Here is a 22,177-nt window from a genome sequence, read left to right as displayed (position 1 = left end):
AGTAGCCCTGAGAGGCCCAGCCCCTTGGCTCTGCTCTCCCATCCTGCTCCCATAAAGAGCACCACCCAAGTCCCTTCCGACTGGGGCCTGCAGAGGGAACTCAGTAACTCAGCCAGGTCCTCTGCTCTGCATCCCCCCCCCCCCCCGCCCAATTCCTTTAATTTCTCCACTTTGAGGTGGGTGGCTGTTTTCCCAGCTGTCAAAGCTGTCAGGTCAGGAAACTGAGTTCAGGGAGGTAGGACTGCTAGGCCTAGGCCCCATGCTGTTTGTGCCAGGCAGGTGAAGTGCTTGAGACTGAGGCAGCCACGTGGGTTGGAAAGGGAGCAGAACTCAGCCTCCTGCCTTGTAACTACTTGACTTTTTTTTTTTAAGTTTCTTTATTTTATGTATATGTATCACATGTGTGTGTGTGCCTATGTGCACCCCATGAATGCCTGGTGACTGTGGAGACCAGAAGAGGGCACCAGACCCCCTAGAACTGGAGTTTCAGACAGTTTCGAAACTCCATGTGGGCACTAGGACTCAAACCCTGGTCCTCTGGAAGAGAAAGCAGCCTGTGTTCTTAATCATTGAGCCATCTTTCTTCTTCTTCTTCTTCTTCTTCTTCTTCTTCTTCTTCTTCTTCTTCTTCTTCTTCTTCTTCTTCTTCTTCTCCTTCTCCTTCTCCTTCTCCTTCTCCTTCTCCTTCTCCTTCTCCTTCTCCTTCTTCTTCTTCTTCTTTCCTTTTTATTTATTTATTTATTTATTAAAGATTTCTGCCTCCTCCTCCCCCCCACCACTTCCCATTTCCCTCCCCCTCCCCCAATCAAATCCCCCTCCCTCGTCTGCCCTAAGAGCAATCAGTGTTCCCTGCCCTGTGGGAAGTCCAAAGACCATCCACCTCCATCCTGGTCTATTAAGAGGAGTATCCAAACTGCCTAGGCTCCCACAAAGCCAGTACGTGCAGTAGGATCAAAAACCCATTGCCATTGTTCTTGAGTTCTCAGTAGTCCTCATTGTCTGCTATGTTCAGCGAGTCCGGTTTTATCCCATGCTTTTTCTGACCCAGGCCAGCTGGCCTTGGTGAGTTCCCGATAGAACATCCCCATTGTCTCAGTGTGTGGGTGCCCCCCTCGCGGTCCTGAGTTCCTTGCTCGTGCTCTCTCTCCTTCTGCTCCTCCTTTGGATCGTGAGACTTCAGTCCGGTGCTCCAATGCGGGTCTTTGTATCTGTCTCCTTTCATCGCCTGATGAAGGTTACTGTTCAGGAGGATGCCTATATTTTTTCTTTGGGTTCACCTTCTTATTTAGCTTCTCTAGGATCACGAATTCTAGGCTCAATGTCCTTTATTTATGGCTAGAAACCAAATATGAGTGAGTACATCCCATGTTCCTCTTTTTGGGTCTGCCTTACCTCACTCAGGATAGTGTTTTCTATTTCCGTCCATTTGCATGCAAAATTCAAGAAGTCATTGTTTTTTACTGCTGAGTAGTACTCTAATATGTATATATTCCATACTTTCTTCATCCATTCTTCCATTGAAGGGCATCTAGGTTGTTTCCAGGTCCTGGCTATTACAAACAATGCTGCTATGAACATAGTTGAGCATATACTTTTGTTGTATGATAAGGCATCTCTTGGGTATATTCCCAAGAGTGGTATTGCTGGGTCCAGAGGTAGGTTGATCCCGAATTTTCTGAGGAACCGTCACACTGCTGTCCAAAGTGGTTGCACAAGTTTGCATTCCCACCAGCAATGGATGAGTGTACCCCTTTCTCCACAACCTCTCCAGCAAAGGCTATCATTGGTGCTTTTTATTTTAGCCATTCTGACAGGTGTAAGATGGTATCTTAAAGTTGTCTTGATTTGCATTTCCCTGATCACTAAGGAAGTTGAGCATGACCTTAAGTGTTTTTTGGCCATTTGAAATTCTTCTGTTGAGAATTCTCTGTTCAACTCAGTGCCCCATTTTATAATTGGATTGATTAGTCTTTTACAGTCTACTTTCTTGAGTTCTTTATATATTTTGGAGATCAGACCTTTGTCAGTTGCAGGGTTGGTGAAGATCTTCTCCCAGTCAGTGGGTTCCCTTTTTGTCTTAGTGACAGTGTCCTTTGCTTTACAGAAGCTTCTCAGTCTCAGGAGGTCCCATTTATTCAATGATGCCCTTAATGTCTGTGCTGCTGGGGTTATACGTAGGAAGCGGTCTCCTGTGCCCATGTGTTGTAGAGTACTTCCCACTTTACTCTTCTATCAGGTTCAGTGTGTTCAGACTGATATTGAGGTCTTTAATCCATTTGGACTTGAGTTTTGTGCATGGTGATAGATATGGATCTATTTTCATTCTTCTACTTGAGCCATCTTTCTAACCCATTAGCTGAAGTATCTTGCAGGTGACTCAGCTTCCCTACAGAGGGGTTGTCATGGCAACCTCTGCCCATTGGTGAGGTTGTTAAAGGAAACCACAATATCCCTGGAATACAGGCATCCTGTTTCTCTTGCTCCTGGGTCTCTGTCAGGCAGAGGAGAAGAAAACAGGGCTTGGAGACCCTCTGTGCCCCCTTTCTGCCCACCTGAAGGAAAGGGATAGCATTAAGAAGTCTAGCATTATCAGTCATGGGCTGCGTGACCTGACCCAATAAGTATGGACCTCACGGATCTCCTTCATCAGCCTTGTCGCATCAGCAGTCAGTAACTCACAGAACCCTCATTTTACAAAAGAGGAAACAAACAGAGAGAGTCCGAGGGGTTTGTCAAGGGTCTGCATTTCGGTGGAGTCTGAGCAAGGACAAGAATCCCTGGCTTGCTTTCAGCCCGGAGCCTGTGACCCCTCCCCTACAATGTAGGTCTAGAAAGCTATTTAATCCAATTCAGCTTCTGCAGTAGCCACTCTGGGACAAGCATGCCAGGTGTCCAGGAATCTTGGTCATCAGCAACTTTGCGGATGTCCTCTGGGGTAGCTCTGGCAGGAACACTCACTGTGGAATAAGGACTTGGGAGCCCCAGAGCCATTGAGGAATCCTCAGGCTTCCCAGAGCTACAATCACCATTCCCACCAGGATTGACTCCAGGCACTTTTGAGCCTGGATAACCTCCCTGGTCAGCCAGTCCCCATCCTTGCTCAGGGCACAGTGCTCTGAAAAGGTCCCCTACCTTTTTCCTACTATCATAGGCCCTCCTTGAGGTCTCACCTGTGCTCCGGGTGAGTTCTTTCTACCTTGGTGACAAAAAGATAGGCCCAGGAACAAGGTCTCAGTCCGAGGGAAGGGTGGCTTTCCCCAAGGGTCTGCTCTCGTTATGGTAACAGACTACGCTGGGGAAGAGGAAGCCGGAGAGCTGAGAAGCGGCCCAGATTTAGGCCACTCTGGAATCACTAATTAGTGGTACATTCATCAAATCAGGGCAGAACACTACTGAGACACAGGACATGTTGGGATAAAGGAGGCCTCACCAAGCCAGAGGCAAGGGTCTTATTTCTTTGTGCCCTGCTAGCTTTGGACCACCAAAGGTTGGGAGGGGGTCCTGGAAGTCCGGCTGGGAAAGAGCAAGAGCCAGAGCAGACACCAGCTGTCTCTACAGAGGGCTTCAGCCCCGCCCCCAGCAGGAAGTTTGAGCACCAGGGCCTGGCGCCCATCAAGCAGAACCCGAAGCACTGCTGTTTACACACCTAGACACCGCGCTACAAGGCAGGCATCTGTCCCTTTTCTCTGAAAGGAAGCCAACCATCAGAGCAGGGAAATCATTTGGCCAGGTTCCATCACAGCTCTGGCAGCGCTGGAATTAGAAGCTGAGACAAAGTGTGGAACTCCATAGTCTCAGCTCCCCTTTGTCCAGAGTCTCAAGGTGGTAGGAAGATTTGGGCACCTAGGCCAGAGGCAGCAGCCTTGATGCCCCAGAGGTCAGCTGTGGGCATCCCCCATGTCCCACATCCAAGCCTTTGCCGTGACAGCCGTCATTTAACAGCTATAACAAGTCACGTACTCCTTCAGGGCTCCACTTTCTCCATCTTATGGACGTGATAACATGCACATAAGGAGCTAGCACGGACTAGAGAGAGCCCTTTGGAGGGCTGACATGAGTCTGAGAACAGGACAGGTATTTGGGAGAGAGCAAGCCATGTAGGGAGCACAGGCAACACAAAGGCCCTGAGCTGGGGACTAGGGGACTGTTTGGAGGGGTGGAAGCGGTCACCGTGGGAAGCAAGGACTAATACCTGTCCTGAGGTTCCTGGGCCCACTGGTGAGAGGTTGATAGTGGACCACAGCACTGAGCTGGTGCTAAAAGATGCAGCTGTTTTCTTAAGGAGGCTGGGCTGTGTCACCCTGGTCCATCTCAGCTCTCTCCAGGCCCAGCTCTCAACCCTGGGGAGGCTGTGGGAGAAAGAATCTTTCTGTTGCAAAAGCTGAGGGTCTTGCCATAGTCGCACGCTTGGGCACAGGAACTCAAGATCCTGGATCCGGAGGTGCGGGAGGGGATGAGACCCTGAACCATTCAGCCACTCTTTGGGTATGCCCAGGCTGTGGGTGAGGTTCTGAACCTACTGACTATCTCTTGGTCCCTCCTTCCCTCTCTCCCTTCCTGGCCCCGGGAAGCCTGAGAACCTGTTGCTGGCCTCGAAGCTCAAGGGTGCTGCAGTGAAGCTGGCAGACTTCGGCCTGGCCATAGAGGTTGAGGGGGAGCAGCAGGCATGGTTTGGTGAGTGGGGTGTGGAGTGGCGGGGAAGGGAGGGGCATACTCCAGGCAACATGTGTGCTCCTGGGAACCCTCTGTTCAAGATGAGACGGCCTAGAGATGGCTGTTTGGCTGTCTAGGGTTGCCCCTAGTCAGCCTCTGGACTAGTAGGCAGTGCCCACTTCTTTCCCTCAGGACTAGGTTTAGGCAAAGGGCCATCACTGACCAGTGGTACGTCTTGTTTGTGAGGGCATGAACTTCAGGGTTGGCGGTTCCCCTGGGTGTTACAGAGACTGGACAAGCTAAGCGGCTTGGGAAAGGTCAGAACTGGATAGGCGTAGAGCCCTGGTGCCTGAGTGCAGATAATCCAGCATGCCTCAGGACTGGAAATAATGGGGCACGGTTCCTTCTTCGGGGTACTTCTTAGTGAGCAATAGCGACCAGTGGTTAAGACCCAGAATGCTTAAACTGGGTGTGACGGCAATGGCCTCTAACTCAAGCACCTGGAACTATAAGCACAACAACAGGGGTTCAAGGCTAGCCTGGGCTACATATGTGAGACCCTGCCTTAAAACTAAACAAAAACAAGTAAGAGCCAGAGTTCTGGGTTCAAATCCTGACTCTGCTACTTACAAGGTGTGTGGTTTTAATCAAGTCTTGTTTTCTTCATCTCTTAGAAGAGGATAGTAGCATGTCCCTCAGGGATCCCAAGACGGTAACTAATAGCAGGCATGTGAAGTGACCAGCCCAATGCTTAGCACACATCTGCAGCAACTAGTAACTACTTCTGAGGTGACTAGTTAAGATATCTAGTTAAGATATCTTGGTGTTTATTATTCCAACAATCTTCTCAGTATTGAGAAGTATTAAAGGTAAGATCATCTAATCCTTTATCTGACAGACTAGGAAACTAAGGTCTAGAAAGTAAATACACACACACACACACACACACATATATACACATCACACACACACACATACATATACACACACACCACACACAATACACGTACACATGCACACATATACACAGCACACACTTACATATACATACAGCAACACATACATACATGCACACACATACACACATACACCACACAATGCATGTACACACACACGATCACATACACACAGCACACACACACACAGAGCTTAGCCAGAGTTAGGACCAAATTTCCGTCATTTCATGAGCAGCCCTTGAGCAGGGTGTGTGGTATGGGCGATGGATCAGCTCTTAAAGCCACCAGCAAGTGGTAGGTAATGGTTACAGGGAAGGTTGGGACCCACAGTAAAAGGAGCTCTGTAATTGATTATTGTTGTCTACTGAGGCTCTGGGTGGCAAGTAGAAGGCAGGTGTGGTATATACCTGTCTGGTAGAGACTGGAGTACAGGTCTCATCAGCTTACCAAGACCCCTGGGTTTGCACAGTATGACCCCAGTCTTGGGGCGGGGCTGTGTTCTCCAGCTCCAGGGCTATCCTCGTCCCCTCTCCTGCAGGGTCTTGCTCCAGGCTACTCACGTGCCAACCTCTGTGTGTGTGTCTGCCTGTCTGTGTGTCTGGGGAGCAGGGTTCGCAGGGACACCTGGATACCTCTCCCCAGAAGTGCTGCGGAAGGACCCGTACGGGAAGCCCGTGGACCTGTGGGCCTGCGGTGAGTCCATCCAAAGGCCTGATTGTCACCCGGACCCAGAGGTCCCTCTCCACTTCCCCTCACTCTCCCGTTTCACCGTTCCTCTCCTGCTTCTCTCCCCAGGGGTCATCCTGTACATCTTGCTGGTTGGGTACCCCCCATTCTGGGACGAGGACCAGCACCGCCTGTACCAGCAGATCAAGGCTGGCGCCTATGATGTGAGTGTTGCTCCCCTCTCCCGCCCATGCTCCCCTTCTGGTGAGAACCAGTGGCCTAGGAGGCCAGAGACCTGGGGACACACCACTACTCTCACCACTGTAGGGTGGGTTGCCCCAAGACTGACCAGCAGAGCCAGGCTATGACCACATGGTAACTAATGGTTAGGATCTAAAAGTAATGGAATTTATTCTATGGAGCTCTAGCAGGTAGAGGCAAGGAATAGGCCCCAAGCATATTTATTTATAATTAATTAATTTAAAAAAGATAATGTCTCATGAGACCAGGTGGTCTGAGAGTCACTATGTAGCCAAGGTCTCCTGAGTCTCCTGTCCCCACTTCCCAAATGCTGAGATAGTCATGTGTCCCACCACACCTGACTCTGAGACATGCCTTTTTTCCCTCTATATATTAAAATAACTGAGCACTTCTGTCTTGTTATTCTAAATATTTTACATGTATTATCACATGGAACCATCACCCCAATCTATGACATAGTCATAATCTGTTACCCTTCAGTATACACACAGAGAGAGGTTGAGGAGGAAGAGGCTTAGTGACTGGGACCCTGGTGTAGCTGTTTGCATCTGGCACCCGAGTTTCTAAGTACCTTGTGGATGCCTGAGAGGTTGGGCATGAGAACCCCTGCCTGCTCCCCTGCCAGTCAGGGGCTGGAGGATCGCAGGGGTGGCCTGGGGCAGGCTAGGCAAACCTGGCCCCTCTGCCCCTTCCAGTTCCCATCGCCAGAATGGGACACCGTCACCCCTGAAGCCAAGGATCTCATCAATAAGATGCTGACCATCAACCCATCTAAACGCATCACAGCCGCTGAGGCTCTCAAGCACCCCTGGATCTCGGTGAGCCTTTTTCAGCCCAGCCCACTCAGGAGGCCTGGTCCCTCAGGGTCTTCTCCTTCACCCCCACAGCTCCAGGGTGGGGCTGAGGGGGCCTTATCCAAGGATCTCTGGCTCACTGTGGGTCTCAGGGACAATATAGAATTGAGGGATATTCTGGGTTTGTTGGCATCATACTGGGGGCTGGCACTGGCATTGACCCATCGGTGCCACCAATCCTAACCACCCCACACCATGTGGCAAGATGAAGGATGATCCTCCTTAAGATGTTGTCATTTCTGCTCAAATGCCATTGGGTCCATCTGCCCTCACACGGCTTTTTCCCTTTCTCCAGCACCGCTCCACTGTGGCCTCCTGCATGCACAGACAGGAGACCGTGGATTGCCTGAAGAAGTTCAATGCCAGAAGGAAACTGAAGGTAACTGGTCCCTATCTGTGACATCCCTGAACTCACTGCTTCTTTCCTTCATCAGTTTCACGTGTGCTTGCTGGACAGTCTTGCACACTGGTCACCAAGGGTTTGGGGGAGTGAGCAGCAGATCTGACCCCATCCCACCCTGTCTGCACTCTGTTGAGAGGACAGACAAGCAGGCCACTGCTGGGGCGTGGTGAGGGTGAGTACTGTGCCTGACGGGGTGGGAAACACAGCAGGGCAGCGGCATTCCCCGGTCTGAAGGATTCTGGGGAGGATTTCAGGAGGCCTTCCTGGAGGCAGGGGCCTCTGAGTTGACTCTTGGGGACAAATGGGTGTAGAGTGGCAAGGGGGAGATGATCCAGATGGAGCAACTGTTTGTACGGATGTCTGCAAGAAGGAGCACTACTCTCTAGGGGACCACAGATGGTTTAAGAGAGGTTGTTTTTGTGTGCGTGGGGGGGGGGGCAACATGTGACCAGACATGATACCACACTTGTGTGTATAAGAAAGAAAACCCCAGCATGGAGGAAGAATGGATGAGTCCATTAGAGATAGGTTGGGGAGCCTGAGAAAGCCACTGTAGAATCAAAGAGGGGCCTGAGCTGAGTTTTCTCAGCAGGTCTTGTACTCAGTAGGCTTCTCTAGGATAGCTAGCTGTCAGTGTGTCCGACGGGGACAGCAAGGGTAGATGTGGAGGCCTTGACTCACTGGCAACTCCCTTACCTACTGCTTCCAGACCTGGAATGGAAGCCCATCATGACCGGCACGATGTCGGGGAAACAGTTTTTCTCACCCCACTGGCAACTTCCCCAGAGAAGGAAGCTTCCCAGTGCGGGAATCAGGGATTCTTAACCTGAGGGGCTGTTGGATTCAGAGATGGTCTGAGTCAGGTCTTAATGAGACACCACGAGGACCAGTCGTGCCCCGGTTTCCAGCCACTCACCAACAGAAAGGACTTCTCCAAGTTGATATCCTCCTGGCTACGGTCCAGGGGCTGTGGAGGGAAGAACTGATTCTAGAGCCAGATTCTCCAAGCCTAGCAGCACAAGAAACTTCCGGAGCCTTTAGGGGCCCCTGTTCGAGTGTTCTTGTGTCCATTTGTTTTGTCTAGACCGTGGGACCTATTAATGTTTACTCCTATCTCAAGAACTGTGCCTGCCAAAGCTGCTCCTCCAGGGAGAGCAGATGGGCTCTGGGCTGGAGGGTGGGGAGGGGTCACATGGAGGGGCAGGGGCTTTGGTTTGTCTCTGAAGGCCACACTGCCTGTTCTTCCCCCAATGTAACTTCTGTTCCTGCTTATGTTCCTCCCCTCACCTATGCCTCTTCTCGGGCCCATCTTATCTGTTGCAGGGAGCCATCCTCACCACTATGCTGGCCACCAGGAACTTCTCTGGTAGGTGGCGGGGCTAGAGTCCCCGGTACATCCTGCACTGGCCTGCTGGATGCCATTACACTGTTGGGTAGCTGGGTGTCCCCAGAGACAGGGCTGCAGAAGATACCGCGGTCCAGGCTTTGTTAACCCATCACAATCGGCACGGAGAAAGGAGAGATTAAAAGTCAGCAAACGGAGGCCTGGTTAGAGCTTCAGTCTGGTTTTCCAGCCCACAGCAGCACTGGGGTTCTCAGGCCGGGCCACTAGAGGAGTAGACAGTTATTGCGGTCTAGTCCACCAGGAAGGAGTGGGACTTTAGGAGACGCTGATGTTAGAGCCGTATACAACAGGCATTTGGCTTCAGCTCAAGTTGAACACAACACGGCAGTGGGGTGACACCCTTTCCCTTTTATTCCCAGATGGGGTGACAAAAATTTAAGTGTGCTCTGTCTCCTACCAGGTCTCAGAACTCAAGAGAGGCTGACCCTGTCTTCACCATAGGTCTGACCAACTCAGGGCAGATGCTCTTATCCAAGCTGGGTTACCAGCAACCCAGGGCAGGAGACTCCCAGGCAGGGAGTGGCCAAGTCCTGGGCATGTAGCTTCAAACAGGAGGAAAAGGGATTATTGTCAGAGCTTAACGACTCCTCTTGGCACACGGGTCAGGGGCGGGCCAGCACCGCTTCAGGCCTCTCCCTAGGGAGTCCTGGGTGCTGACTCAGATACTGACAGTGGAAGTGGCAGAGCTCACTGGAGGGGCCCTGGCACCGAGGCGGGGCCAGCACAGACAGCTGCACACACAGTCAGGCCAACTGCAGCCAGGGGTCACTTCTGAGTAGGGCACAGACCTGGGTCCCCTAGGAGGGTTTGCCTGTGTGATGACCTAAGAGAAGACCCAGCTTTAGAAGTTGGCTTTGACCACACTGAACTCTCTTTGGTCATGGACCTGGCCATTCCTCTTGCTGAACACTGGAAGCTGAGCTGCTTAGACAGGGGTTGTTTTGTTTTGCTGTTTTACAATGATAGCTAGCACCCTGGAGAACAGCAGTCTCAAGCTTAAGAACAGGGGCCCATGGCTTGGTAAGCCAGGGCTGTGTAAGAGAAGTGGGTTTTGTTTTGTTTGAGGGTGGCAGAGGAATGCTGGAGAGATGGCTCAGCAGGTAGGAGCATTTACTGCTCTTGCATAGGACCCAGGCTTGGCTCCCAGAACCTACATCGAAACTCCAGTTACAGGGAAATCTAATACTCTCTTCTGGCATTCATGGGGGGTCCTGTATACATGTGGTACATGTAAATTCATACAAACACACACAAATAGTTAAATAAAATTTTGAAGAAGAATAATTTTTGGACCTGACTTTGGTTTCCAATACAAAAATGAACAGGAGAGAGAAAGAGGAAAGAAAAGAAAAAAGTTCGGGGAAATATATTTCTAATCATTAAGAATCAAAGATTTGGGGGCTGGGGAGATGGCTCCGTGGGTGAAGTGCTTGCTGGGCAATCATGAGGAGCTGAGTTCAGATCCCCAGCACCCATGGAAAGCTAAATGTGTCAGTGCCTGCCTGTCATCCCGACACTGGCAGAGACAAGGTTAGCTGGCCAACTAGTCCCAGATCCATAAGCTACCCTGTCTCAAAACACAAGAGGAACTGGTGGTTTAAAAAGGTTCCCCTTTTAATCCTAGCACTTAGGAGGCAGAGAAGCAGGTGGATCTCTGTGAGTTTGAGGTCAGCCTGGTCTGGTCTACATAGCAAGTCCTAGTCAGAACTATGTAATGAGACCCTGTCCAAAAAAAAGGAAGAACATGACCAAGGGACCAAGGGAGGTATCCAACATTAGCGTCTAGCATCCCCATGTGCACACAGACAGACACACATCAACTTTTTCACACACACACAAAAAAAAACAAAAAACAAGAGATTATGAAGAGAGAGAGAGAGAGAGAGAAATTTCTGTGATCTTTCGGAAATTTTGGAACCTGGGGATGTAGCTTAGATTGTAAAGCATTTGCCTACCATGCATGAAGCTTTGAGTTCTTGTTTTTTGTTTATTTGTTTGGTTTTGTTTTTCCAAAACATGGTTTCTCTGTGTAGACCAGACTGGCCTTGAACTCATAGAGATATACTGGTCTCTGTCTCCCCAGTGCTGGGATTAAAGGCGTGTGCCACCACAGCCAGACTGAAGCCTTGAGTTCTTCTCCAGCACCAAATAACAATCAAGGGCAGCCCAGTCTACAGAACGAGTTCCAGAATAGCCAGGACCACACAGAGAAACCTTGTCTGGAAAAACAAAACAAAACAAAACAAACAAACAAACAAAAAAATCAACATCACATGTGTGTGGTGGCACCTGGTTATAATCCAAGGTTCAGGAGATGGAGGCATGAAAAGGTCACACAGTAAATAAAGGCCAGTCTGGGTCTATTCTGTAAAGAAAATAAAATCAAGGTCTGGCTACACTGGATACAAACCTGTCCTGGAGTGGAGTGTCTCCAAGGTGAACACTTCCCTGCTCTGCATTCTGGTCCCCCTTGCATAGTCTGGGGAGACAGATACCAGTCCTTTCAGGGTTGGCACACAGAAACAACCTCCACCCCTTGGGAGTTTCGAGAGGTCATGGGGGAGTTATGGAGGGACTGAGAGCTGGGGCATCTGTGAGTTCATCCCTCAGAGCCCCTGGGGCATCTGTCCTGTACCCTCAACGCCCTCACCCCCATCCCTAGTTCACCTTGGGGCTCCCTGGAGAAGGACTAGTCATAAATGTCATAGAGGGCCAACTATATATATCCTGAATGCTGTGCTAAGCACTTCACAAAAACGTGTGCCATTTAAGGTATTTTTGAAAGGTCTGAAGTGACCGAATACCAGTCAGGGCAGGACTGGGCATTTGTGTTACCTTCTGGCTCATGCCCACTGCAGTCAGGAAATGAAGTGGGGAAGGGGAATGCATGGTCCAAGCCTCTGTGAGAGTATGGCTACCGCCAGGACTCAGCCAGCCCGAGAGTGAGATTCCAGAGGTTGAACTTAGGCCCTGTGCTGCTGAGAAGAAAGGCAGAGAATGAAAATTCTGACAGGGGTGGGCCCCAGCAGGGGACGTCTGCTTCTTGTCACCAGCAAAATGCAGTCTGCAGCTGTCCAGAGTGAGTAGGCAGGGCTGACACATGACCTCAGCAGCAGTATGGGACTAAAATTAGAGAGGGAGGGCCGGGGCAGGTGGGGGCCAAAGCAGGGAGCTTCCAGCCCTGAATCAGGCTGCAGGCCTCTCTGAGTTGGCCACCAACAGCCCTGGTGACAGGAATCCAGAGGGAATCCCCAGGCTCACACAGCAGCCCGACAGTCCCGAGACGAGACGCATTGGACACCTCTCCAAGCCCCAAAGTCACAGGGCTATCCCCGAGATTGCTGAGAACTGGGGATCACAGGCCCACTCTGTTGGACTGTGGAAGAGGGAGTGGAAGGAGGAGGAAGTCTCTCGTTGGTGGCCAAGCCAGCTCTGTTCCCAGACAGCCGACCCTCCTTCCGCTACTCTCGGCCAGTCGGCCGGCCGCTCTGCTGCACGCAAATGCTGCTCTTCCTCACCCTGTGGGCCCTGGTGCCGTGCTTGGTGTTACTAACGCTCTACTTTCTCTCCTCCACAGGAGGGAAGAGTGGAGGAAACAAGAAGAACGATGGTGTGAAGGTAAGTCCCCCAGAGCCTGCAGGCCTGTCTCTGGCAGAGACCTGCTGTCAGGCCTTGGGCAAGTCCTGGCTTCACTCACGGTGACATGTCAGGTCCAGGGCCAAGCTCTCCCCAGATCACCTAGTTTGTGCTCTGGTGTCCGCCTCTTACCGTGTTTTCTGGGAGCAGACTGGGGATGGCAGGTGGCCTGGGTTGCGTGGAGCTCAGTAAAGGGGGCCGATCTTGAGGAGGCTTCTGGGGCTCTACGGGACTGGAAAACTGTGACAAGAGGGTCCAAAAGGGACAGAAATGGTCACTAAGGTGACCTCATCCTGCCCAAGGGTGAGGGACTGGTTGGGCTCTGAACTGCATACACTAGTGTAGCCTGTAACCCGTGGAGAATGGGCAGATATTTCTCCAGGATTTGGGATCCAGAAGGCCCTCGTCTCCACCCATGCCTGTCCCCTGTCCCCACCCTTGGTGCCCAACCTACCTCTCTCCTTACCTAACTGGCCCCTCTTTCCTGTTTCTTCTCATTTCTCGCTCTGCTATCGGGGGGGCCTAGCCCCGCTGCTCTCTGCAGCCCTTCCTCCTCCGCTATCTGATTGCCTCACAGGGTCTCATCTCTGGAGACTGCCTTATTCTGAACTCTGCACCCACTTACCCAGGACATTAGATGGTGTGAGGTCCTGAATGGCCACCCAAGCCATTCAGTGTGTGCTGGCGGCTGCACCGCTTCAATTAGAATGGCTACGGACTGCCTGGGACTGCATGGAGGAGACTTTGGGCTGGGTGTCCGGCCAGAATTGGGCTTCCCCTTTGCCCATCGCTTTTTCCACCCAAGGTATCTCTTAGGTGCCTCAGGTGGTATACGGACTTGGTGATAATTTCTAAGATTTCAGCTCTGAAAACATACCGAAGAGCAGCCTTTCTCCCAAATCTAGCTGTTCTCCCTTCTCATCTTGTGTGTTTGAGGGCTGTGGCCACATTCTGTGGAATGATGCTTGGTCAGCGACAGACTTTATATGCATTGGCATTCCTCACAGACCATAGTGGAGCCATGAACTTGCTATTGCCTAGCAGTTTTACTGTACTCCTTCCCCACTCTTCCCTTCCTTTTCCTTTTTTTGAGGTAAAATTTCACCCATGTAGCCCAAGCCAGATTCAAGCACTCCATCTTTTTGGCCTAGCCTCCACAGGGCTGGAATTGCAGGTGTGCACTGCCATGCCAGGCCCTTGCCATACTTAGACCAGCCTAGATTGGCTTAGGTGCACGGTACTTGCCGTGTATTACAGATGCGTACTGGATTTGGTACAGTAACATGCTGTGTGGATTTGGAGCCTAGAGATATCGTATGCCCTAAGGTCACTGTATGCTGCCTGCGTAGTGACGTAATTTCTCATGACACATTTCTCAGAATATATCCTTGTCATTAAGAAACACATGACTATATATAGTTATTTGGTTATTAGGAAAAAAAATCAATGCTTTTCAAAATGAATTCTTTGGACCCGAATATTCTGGGGAGGTTCCTCTGGCAGCAGATGGAGTTGAGGAGGACTAGAAAGGGGAAGACCCAGCTTTTAAGGTCCTGGGATCCCTGCAGTCTCAACAACTTCATGCCAAAGTTATCATGGTGGGTCAAAGAATAGGGTGGGTTACTGACAGCTGGGGCTTGGCTGGTTCAAGTCCTGGACTGTGCTTCCTTTCCTCCCTTCCACTTGGCTGGCTGTGAGGATCAGCGGGGCTAACACACATTCAGAGCGTGAACAGTGCTCATGTGCATAAGAAGCCACTGAAACAGGAGTATCTTCCCTGTTTTGTGGGTCAGACTTCATTTTTCTCTTGAAAACAAAGTATGCTCAAGAAAACCCTTGGACATCTCAGACGAAAAGTTAACACACGCTTGTCATAGAATTAACACACATGTTGCGGTTGGCTCTGGCCTGCCGTCTGAGTGTCCTTGAGACAACTTTTGCACCCAACCTGAGACGGGTGCTAGAGGGACGTACTACATGGGGCTGCAGGCCTAAAGCGGCTGGGGACCCTCTCCACCCACAATGTCTAGATGCTGAGTTGAGGTGCCCTGGTCTGCCTGGGTCTTGGACTGGCCCTGGCAGATTGCTGAGGAGCCACTGAGTTTGGGGTCAGGAGAGTCTCGTGTTGGGCCAGGGTCAGGACTGAATCTCCAGATCCAGCTGCTCTTGGACAGAGGCAGCAGGTAAGACTGGCCAAGGCTAGGAACTTACAGCATGATGCTCTGCTTGCCACCAGGGTGCTTTCCAGCAAGCACAACTGGCAAAAATATCTCTGCTTCCTTCAGGGTAAGACACACCCTAAGTGACTTCTTAGGGTGGCCTAGATGTGGATGAAGAGAAATTCAAATGTTGTCCCTGGCCCAATCACCTCTTTATAGCTCATCCTCCTTCCTTTCCTAGAAATGAAAGAGGGAGGAGTAATTTGGGTCTGGCCTGTAACTTGGGGAACAGCTGGGGGTGCCCTGCTCCTTCATGGAGTGGGGAGGGCAGCAGGCTTGGGGAAGTGACAGTTCCATTCTCTCAAATCCTCAAGTCAAAAAGCCATGGGGCTGAATGCATGCCTCGCTGTTCCCTCTTCCCAGGGGTTGGTCCTGGTACTGCCATCTCTACCAGGAGAGTAGAGAGCTGTTTCCAAAGGTTGGTGAGATGGCCTCACCAGAGCAACCCCTGGGATTTGCATCATGTAGACGCACACGCAGCTTGAGGGGGAGGAGAATCTGTGCTCTTTCTACAGTTGTGTGCTGAGAGATGAACGGTTCCATGTGGAGCTTAATGGAGAGGCTATGTGGCCTGTTCTGTCACCAAAGGAAGGGCTGCTCAGCCTGAGTGACAGGAACTTCTTGAGCCTTTACAATCTCTTCAGGGCTGAGACTGACTAGACTGCTGTTCTGGAACCCTTGCTGATCTTAGAACCAGCTTCCGTTTGTGGTTCTAAGAGAGGCAATTCTACCTTTGCTGACAGAGCCCCTTTCCATGCCACTTGCAAGTGCTGGTCAAGCAGGATGACGGTCACCCTCATTTGTCATTCTAGGAGACAGAATCCCTGTCCTCAAGGAGCAGTGTCCAGCCCTGGCCTCCTTTAGGCCTCGGTTTCCGTAGGAGGCGTCCACTGCTCCCTCCCCTTACCGCACTCACTGCCCTGTTGGTGTCCCATCCGTGCTGTTGTTAACCTCTTCCCCATGTCCCATCCTGTCACTGTACGTCCGAATCTGATGCAGTCTCTGCTCTGTGTTTCCTCTTCATGTTCCACCTGGAACCTTCTGGCCCATGTGGGTCTCCTTGGGTTTCTGCTGACAGCTGAGCTATATGGGCTTGTCCCCCTTCCCCACACAGTTTGGCCAAGCTGCAGCCATGGAGGGAGGCCAGCATAGAGGAGAGGAGAGCAGAAGAGAGGAGAGCAGAGGAGAAGAGAGCAGAGGAGTGGAGAGGAGAGAAGAGGAGAGGAGAGCAGAGCAGAGCAGAGGAGAGGAGAGCAGAGCAGAGGGAGAGGAGAGCAGAGCAGAGGAGAGCAGAGCAGAGGAGAGGAGAGCAGAGGAGCGGAGAGGAGAGCAGAGGAGAGGAGAGCAGAGCAGAGGGAGAGGAGAGCAGAGCAGAGGAGAGGAGAGGAGAGCAGAGCAGAGGGAGAGGAGAGGAGAGCAGAGGAGAGGAGAGCAGAGCAGAGCAGAGGGAGAGGAGAGCAGAGCAAAGGGAGAGGAGAGGAGAGCAGAGCAGAGGAGAGCAGAGCAGAGGAGAGCAGAGGAGAGGAGAGCAGAGGAGAGGAAAGCAGAGGAGAGGAGAACAGAGGAGAGCAGAGCAGAGCAGAGGGAGAGGAGAGCAGAGGAGAGGAGAGCAGAGCAGAGGGAGAGGAGAGCAGAGCAGAGGAGAGGAGAGCAGAGCAGAGGGAGAGGAGAGCAGAGGAGAGGAAAGCAGAGGAGAGCAGAGCAGAGCAGAGGGAGAGGAGAGCAGAGCAAAGGGAGAGGAGAGGAGAGCAGAGCAGAGGAGAGCAGAGCAGAGGAGAGCAGAGGAGAGGAGAGCAGAGGAGAGGAGAGCAGAGGAGAGGAGAGCAGATGGAGAGGAGAGCAGAGGGAGAGGAGAGGAGAGCAGAGGAGAGCAGAGCAGAGGAGAGGAGAGCAGAGGAGAGCAGAGCAGAGGAAAGGAGAGCAGAGGAGAGGAGAGGAGGAACAGTTGCAGTGTTTTACGATGAAGCCACACTTGCCAGCCACCTAGGAAGGTGGGCATCTGTATCTCGTGAAGACACGAGATAGAAATGTCCAGCAAGGAGGCTCTGGTTAAAAGGCACACATTTAGGCCCTAGCATGCAGATGCCTACTGAACTATTAAAACAGGAAGCCCCAAATCTAACCTGAGTCTCTTATAGCATATCCAGTGCTTATCGTAGATCAGGCGACCCTGGAAAGGTCTTAAGACTCTCCTTTACTTTCTTCTTGGGGTCTTAGGCAACGGGCTCCTAACTCTCAGAAGGGAGGTATCTAAGGTAGCACAAGCCTTTAAGAGGAGCCAGTTTGGGGTCCTGGACAGATGCAACCTTGTCCCCCCCAGCACCTCTGTTTCCCCTAGCATAGCTATTGACTTCTGAGAGAGCCCCTCTCAGGGTCCCCATTCTTTTTCTCTGGATGTAAGTGTCACTCAGGACCTGTATCACTCTATGAGCAAGTCTTCAAATGCCTGGCTATGAGAACTGAGTGAAGGAGAGGCAGCCCACATTGTCCCCACCTCCTTCCTGGACCCTAGAGCTAACGCATGGTTGGTAGAGTCCACAAAGATTAGATCAGGCCAACCAGCAGAGCCACTAGACTCAGGATCCAGACTTCCGGTCATGCCTCAGTTCCTCTATCAGCATAAAGGAGCCAAATAACACAGTTATGAGAAGTTATGAACAGAAAGGTGCCCCCAGGGTCACCTGAGAATATTCTTGAAAGTGGATATGACCAGTCCCACAGAGACTTAATCAAAGTCCTTAGAGGGGACCTGCTTCTGTGTAGGGCTCAGTGACAGAGAGCTTGCTTGTATAATAAGGCCTTGGATTTCGGAAGGAACAAAAACAAGGCAAGTTTCCCCAGTGGCAGGTTGCCTGGAGTTAAGTCTGCTTAGAAATGCATGGAGAATTTGGGGCTCATGTTCAGTTCTGAGCACCCTGCTGTCCCCTAAAGCAAACAGACAGTCAGCATCTAAGAGCCAACTTCCCTGTCAGAGCAAGGCATAGTAGACAACCCTAGTTGAAGACAGACTTGGCCTTGAAGTTGGATGTTAGATCAGAAGAGACAGGTACAGGACCCAGAATTCGCCAGGCCACACGTTGCTGATCGGAAAGGACCACAGAGGACGGCCCCGAGGCCATCCTGCTTCCGAACCTCCCTGCTGTTTTCATGCGGTGTCTTTTCCTGTCCCATCTCTTCTCCTTGTTTTTCCAGAAAAGAAAGTCCAGTTCCAGCGTTCAGTTAATGGTGAGTGTCCGCCGTCTCCCAAACACCGGTAAATGCTGGGCCTCAGACCCTCGCTCCCTCGCTCCTGCCTCCCTCCTGCAGGCTGCACAGGAACCCGGGGCGGGGAGAGAGTGCTCAGGGCATGTGTGGTATGTGTGCATTGTGTGACAATATGTGTGTGTTGTGTGTGTGTTGTTTGCGTGTTTCTGTTGACACCTCCAATTCCATGGCCCAGACCAGCAGGCCAACAGCAGATCCAAGGCCTTCCTCCAGTCCAAAGGTGGATTTGAACCAAGTCCAGCCCTTGGCTTCTTGCTTCTCCCACCCCTCTGCTCAAGGGCTCGTCTCAAGGCTTGGTTTGTGCAGTTTGCTGCTAGGGCGAGGCTCGGTTTGGCCAAAGCAGCAGGCTTCATGGAGGCTCCTTGAGCTTGTGCAGGCCACTCCAGCAGAAGAACCACAACCCTGCCTCTGTCAAGAGTGCCAGGGGTGACATGGTGGCCCATGCCCCTCTTCTTCTGGTTCTATGGCTGTCTCAGTTGCGCGGTTTTTCTCCCCTCTGAAAAGCCCACCCTCTCTCCTACTGGGCCTGCCTCTCTCTTTCTTCTTTTTCCTGCCAGTGTGTGTATTCCTCCCCCATTCTGTGGCTCCCATGGTGTCTCTCTGCTCTTCTGTACCCCGTCTTTGTCCCCTGAGCAGAAAGGACCCAGGAAGCCCCTCTCAGCCCTCCTGAGAGGCCAGGGATCTCCTTGCAGGTTACCGCTTCATACGGGCCCTGCCCCAGCCACCTGCTTAGCTGGGTCCCCTCAGACTGAAGGGTCTGGCAGGGTTTGTATTAACCATCTGGACCGCATAGCCTGGGAAGCCACAGAGCCCAGCGAATCACCAGGCAGCCAGGCAGCCAGGTCGCCAACCCAACCCAACCCCTCCTGCCGCCAGGCCCTCCTCACCGCTTCCCTCTTCTTCTCTTTGACAGGAATCTTCCGAGAGCACCAATACCACCATCGAGGATGAAGACACCAAAGGTAGGGAGGCCTGGCCTGCTGAGCAGACCCTCACCGCTGTTCCACTGCCACAGCCTGGATTTGACTTCCGATAACCAGGACATATTGAGGGTGTGACTTCCCCAGACAGTGCCCAGCACTGGGGGTACTTAGCTTACAGATTTATCTCACCACCTATCAGAGGAAAAAATAACATTTAAACCATAGATACACGGGGGTGGCATAAATTTTCCTTTAGAAATAAATTATTTTAGTTTTTTAAAACTGACTTCATTTTAAAATTATGGAGCAATAAGAATAAAGGAACAGAGAACAAAAATCCACCAAGTTTAGTCAACTGGGGCACGTGAAGTCAAAACCAAAGACCAGCAAAACTAAAGATGCAAGGGTTTTGCAGCTCTGGGTCTGTTGTTTTCAGAAGCGCCCCGATCGCTCCAGATCAACAGGCAGCTGGGGTGGAGCAGCTGTAGTCTCAGTGCATGAGCAGCCAGCAGAAAAAGCATGAGCTGGGGCCAGCATGCTGAAACCTGGGCTTGTAGCAAAACCTACCAGATGAAAAAGGGAGCAAAGAGCCCCATGTGGGCGGGAGTCTTGAGAAAAGAAATAGCAAGAGCTGTCTTCGGTTCACTGACACTTGTTAAACCTATACATGGACCGATAAGTGGGTGTGTCCAACTTGCAGCCTGCAGGGCACTTGTGGCCAAGGCTAACCTTGAACACAGCCCAACATAAAGTCACAAACTTACTTAAAACCTGATATCTTTTAAAAGATCCATGCAGCCGGGCGGTGGTGGCGCACGCCTTTAATCCCAGCACTCGGGAGGCAGAGGCAGGTGGATCTCTATGAGTTCGAGACCAGCCTGGTCTACAAGAGCTAGTTCCAGGACAGGCTCCAAAGCCACAGAGAAACCCTGTCTCGAAAAACCAAAAAAAAAAAAAAAAAAAAAAAAAAAATCCATGCATTTTAATCTTATGTGTATGAACATTTTGCGCACATGGATCAGTGCACTAAGTGCATGTCCAATGTCCTCGGAGGCCAGGAGAGGTCACTGAACTCTCGGAAAATGGAGCTATGGATGGTTGTAAGCCGCTGCGAGGGTTCTGGAAACTGAACCTGGGACTTCAGCCAGATCTCTTAGGTGCTGGGCCATTACTCCAGCCCCCAAAACATAACCTTTTTTTTTGATTTGTATTGTTTTAAAAAAACTTTTGTTTTTGTTTTTTTAAATATTTTATTTATTTATTTATTTATTTATTTATTTATTTATTTATTTATTTATTATGTATACAGTGTTCTGTCTGTGTGTATGCCTGCATGCCAGAAGAGGGCACCAGACCCCATTATGGATGGTTGTGTGCCACCATGTGGTTTCTGGGAATTGAACTCAGGACCTTTGGAAGAACAGGCAATGCTCTTAACCACTGAGCCATCTCTCCAGCCCTTTAAAAAACTTTTGTGACTGTACTGTATAGCTCTTGTTCCGAACACTGCAGAGAATAACATTACTTCACAGTGGGAAAAGAGGGGACCTAGAGCAGTGGTTCTCAGCCTTCCTAACGCTGTGATCCTTTAATACAGTTCCTCATGCTGTGGTGATCCCCCAACCATAAAATTATTTCACCGCTACTTCATAACTGTAGTTTTGCTGCTGTTATGAATCATGAGGTAAATATCTGATATGCAAGATATCTAATATATGACCTGTAAGGGGGTCAAGGCCCATAGGTTGAGAACTGTTGACCTGAGGTTTTCCGTAGCCTCACACTTACCCTTCCATGAGACCTCTTCTCCAGGCAAGAATACAGGATAGATAATTTGGGGAAACTGGCTCAAGGTGGGGTCGGGATCAGAACCCAGGCAGTCTGCACCTGGACCCTGGCAAGCAGACAGTGTACTGGAGGCCTCAGGAAGGTGTTCTGGGATGGGAATGTGTGCTGATTCTGCCCAGGAAACTCAGATCTTTGATGGTTAGCAAAGTTCCATGGTTCCACCTGCACCAGCACCCCCACATTTCCCAGGCCAGGAAAACGAGAGCTCTCAACAGTCTGCATGCTGGGGAAGGGGCCAGAGATACCCTTCTGGGAAGGGGTTGCTGAAATATAAAAAAAAAATGCTGGTCTGGAGGAATCTCAGCTGTACTAGTTGAGACTTTTTTGGAGGGGGATTTTAGATATTTTACTGTGAAATAATATACAGTAGGGCAAGAATTATGGCTTGGTGATAGCATTTGCCTAACATGTAGGAGTCCTGGGTTTGATCCTTAACTGGAAAAAAAAAGATTGTGTTTATATGACAAGCATTTTATAATGTCATAATGGAATGCAGGGTGCAGTGAGGCTTGCAGGCAGTTTCCACACACGGTGACCGCCTTCCCATCCTGCAGGCACCTGGGAGAAAGTCTGTCTGCTGATGTCCTTCCTGGCCATCCCCAAACTGATGGGGGATGTAGCCTGGTGCTGGTAAATTGGTGCTCCATCCGTCGTGGCTCCATGGACAGCCTCACCAATGCCTTCTCCTAGAGAACTGCAGGCTAGCATCCTCTTAGTTGGCTTCATGAGTCTGTCCTTAGCACATGCCTAGCCCTGCCTCAGGTCACAGGTCTCTGGCGGACTGAGTTGCTTCTTAGCTGTGTACCATATGGGAGACTCTCGGCCCCAGTGTGAAGAGATGGCTTCTGGGATTCTGAGGTGACTTGATTCTATTCCTGGCTTTAGGGCAGATAGAGAGCATGGAGGTGATTTCGTTCCTTACTCCATTAGCTGAGTGAGCTTTGACAACTTACTCAACCTCTCTGAGTCTCAGTTTCCTTTAGCACCGTCTTCTGGTATTCCCGTACAGGTGAAATGGCAGCTGCGTGTACAGTCCCCGTGCAGCATTTGGCATGTGGTGGTTATTGGAAGACATCTTTATTTCTTTTT

At 50.9% G+C, this 22,177-nt stretch overlaps 1 protein-coding gene across 4 annotated transcripts in view; it reads left to right on the top strand.

Moving 5' to 3' along the window:
- Camk2a (calcium/calmodulin dependent protein kinase II alpha) overlaps nucleotides 1-22,177 on the top strand; it is a 62,965-nt gene that overhangs the window by 27,686 nt on the left and 13,102 nt on the right. Inside the window, exons 7-15 of one of the 4 annotated variants that reach the window (XM_057788263.1) lie at nucleotides 4,572-4,674; nucleotides 6,219-6,302; nucleotides 6,405-6,499; nucleotides 7,232-7,354; nucleotides 7,686-7,769; nucleotides 9,117-9,159; nucleotides 12,776-12,816; nucleotides 18,246-18,278; nucleotides 19,231-19,279. In XM_057788263.1, coding sequence (XP_057644246.1) covers nucleotides 4,572-4,674; nucleotides 6,219-6,302; nucleotides 6,405-6,499; nucleotides 7,232-7,354; nucleotides 7,686-7,769; nucleotides 9,117-9,159; nucleotides 12,776-12,816; nucleotides 18,246-18,278; nucleotides 19,231-19,279 — 655 coding nt within the window. Of the gene's footprint in view, nucleotides 1-4,571; nucleotides 4,675-6,218; nucleotides 6,500-7,231; nucleotides 7,355-7,685; nucleotides 7,770-9,116; nucleotides 9,160-12,775; nucleotides 12,817-18,245; nucleotides 18,279-19,230; nucleotides 19,280-22,177 lie in introns of all 4 variants that reach the window. The other 3 variants (XM_057788261.1, XM_057788264.1, XM_057788262.1) reach the window with 3 other exon arrangements.

Source organism: Chionomys nivalis, chromosome 14, assembly GCF_950005125.1.
Source record: "Chionomys nivalis chromosome 14, mChiNiv1.1, whole genome shotgun sequence".
NCBI lineage: Eukaryota > Metazoa > Chordata > Mammalia > Rodentia > Cricetidae > Chionomys > Chionomys nivalis.
This window is presented reverse-complemented; position numbering and strand designations above follow the sequence as displayed.